Source organism: Colobus angolensis, unplaced genomic scaffold, assembly GCF_000951035.1.
Source record: "Colobus angolensis palliatus isolate OR3802 unplaced genomic scaffold, Cang.pa_1.0 Scaffold40, whole genome shotgun sequence".
Taxonomy (NCBI): Eukaryota; Metazoa; Chordata; class Mammalia; order Primates; family Cercopithecidae; genus Colobus; species Colobus angolensis.
Window position 1 is genome coordinate 3,627,626 of NW_012117377.1, and position 2,453 is coordinate 3,630,078.

Here is a 2,453-nt window from a genome sequence, read left to right on the forward strand (position 1 = left end):
CAACTCCTGATCTCAAGTGATCTACCTGCCTTGGCCTCCCCAAGTGCTGGGATTACAGGCATGAGCCACCACGCCTGGTCTCATGATAGTTCATTAATTTCTCAAATAGGTGAACAAACAGATGTCATGGTGGGAGAACAACAGCCAGTGGACAAAAAACACCCTGGAAGTGCCAATTTACCAGAAGCCCAGCCACCTATCCTTGTCACTGCTCATGAGGACGGACACCTCCGCTTGTGGACTCTGGAGGTAATGGAACCCAGCAAGTCTAGGAATAGGAAAGAATGGGAAAGATAAAAAGAATCATTAAATGAATCTTAACGTTCTTCCATATGGCATCCAATTCTAATATTTTTTCAACTTTCTAGCCAAATTGCTGATTTTGCAGCCTGTTTATTGATAATGCTACCCAAACTTTACGAGAGAAGGATTTTGTAACTCCAAAGATCAAATCATCAAAACTGCTAACTTAGCTATTTCAAATCTCTCCCTCTTTTTGGAAGCCTTTCTACTTCTCTATCAAACACATTACAGATAGATACCCACACTGGGATAGATAACCTGCACACAGATAGATACCCGTACTGAGAGAAGAATGTTCAACCAGTCATGCAAGCCTCACAGTCAGGAATTTCTGGGAAGGTCTTCACCTTTGGCACACTGCTTCAGTCTTATCCCTTATGTCCCTAATAGAAGCAGGAAAGGTGAATCCGGCATGAAGATTTACTAGAAAAATCTATTGAGTCTGCTTGTAATTCTTTTACTTGGGGGGACGAGGGCATTCGTTTTTGTTTTCTTTTGTTTTGTTTTTGAGACCCAGTCTCTCTCTGTTGCCCAGGCTGGAGTGCAGGGGCGTGATCTCGGCTCACCGCAACTTCCACCTCCTGGGTTCAAGCAATTCTTTTGCCTAAGCCTCCCGAGTAGCTGGGGCTATAGGCAGATGCCACCACACCCCGCTAATTTTTGTATTTTTAGTAGAGACAGGGTTTCACCATGTTGGGCAGGCTGGTCTCGAACTCCTGACCTCGCGATCCGCCAGCCTCGGCCTCCCAAAGTGCTGGGATTACAGGTGTGAGCCACTGTACCCAGCTGAGGGCATTAGTTTTGATGGGTTCATGCATTCAAAATATTCAAATCTTTCTTTCAAATTGAGCTATGAATATATGCCACTAAATATCTTATTGGATATTTAAATAATATTAGAGGATATGACTTGTGTATTAGAGTAAAAGAATACAAGAACACTGAAATGTTGAGTGTACAATAAGTTCTTAGTTTACCAGACAGTTGAAAGAAGGTATTGCATCGTATTGAGTGTCCTTCAACATTTTACAAAGAAAAATATAACTTTCATTTACCAGAAGATTTAAAATGATTTAGGGTGGAATTAAGAGGACAGAAGATGATGAAAGGAACGATCCTGAGTAGCCTGAGAATGATGACAATGAAATCCTTAGAAAAGCAGAGGAGGTGACCTCGCTTGTGATAAGGCTTCTTCCTACAGAGAAACTCAGAAAACACAACTGTTTTATGTGGCAGATAATGGGATCCAACAACACAGAACTGCATGGCTTTCTGCCAGATAAAACTCTAAGTCTACCAGTAGATCCTAACTTATTCGTGAAAACCCTAGTTTGAAAATACAAAGTATTCTAACAATAACTTTCCTTGAGATGATCTTGGTATTAGAACAATGCCCCCTTTTATTTTTCTAATACAGAAATGAAAGAGTAAAAGAAATAGGAGAAGAGAGTATGTCCAAGCAGTCTAAGGAAGGGAGTAGCATATCTAAACTCTTCACAAGCTTTGAAGTTGATGATGTTTATTCTCTAAGCAAGATAATACGTGTGAAAGTCTTTCCCAGTGCTGGCTTATACTGAGCACTGGAAAACAACCTGTTTGAATTTAAACCTCTTAACAATTCTTTGTCTTGCACCAATATTAAAAAATAAATATTTCTGAAAAGGCAAATATTTCTGTTTAAAACAACTGACATATACTTAAAAGTGTATCTCCCTTCTGAAAAGAATGTCTAAAAAGAAAATATGTCAATGCCTGCTTGAGTTAAATTTACAAAGAAGAAATAAAAAGAAAATATGTAATTGGAAAAAAAGTCTGAGGAATTGCATAAAAAGGGTCATGGGGTATGCAAAAACAACCCCAACTGTACAGACAGTCTATAATACTCAGAGTCTAGATCCTTCTAATTAACAGTTGTTCACAGCTTTAGAATATTTAATTTTGAGGAAAAAAGTCCCTATGGATAGTTTCAAATGATTTTCATTACAAACAGGGGAATCGCGGTTCAGTAGTAGAGAGAACTCTTGAGATGCATTATTTACACAGAAAAATCAATTTCAATATTAAGATTTTATGGCTGGGTGCGGTGGCTCAAGCCTGTAATCCCAGCACTTTGGGAGGCCGAGACGGGCGGATCACGAGGTCAGGAGATC

At 39.5% G+C, this 2,453-nt stretch overlaps 1 protein-coding gene across 1 annotated transcript in view; it reads left to right on the forward strand.

Moving 5' to 3' along the window:
- WDR64 (WD repeat domain 64) overlaps positions 1 to 2,453 on the forward strand; it is a 170,317-nt gene that overhangs the window by 129,235 nt on the left and 38,629 nt on the right. Inside the window, exon 19 of the mRNA XM_011955769.1 lies at positions 110 to 249. Coding sequence (XP_011811159.1) covers positions 110 to 249 — 140 coding nt within the window. The remainder of the gene's footprint in view (positions 1 to 109; positions 250 to 2,453) is intronic.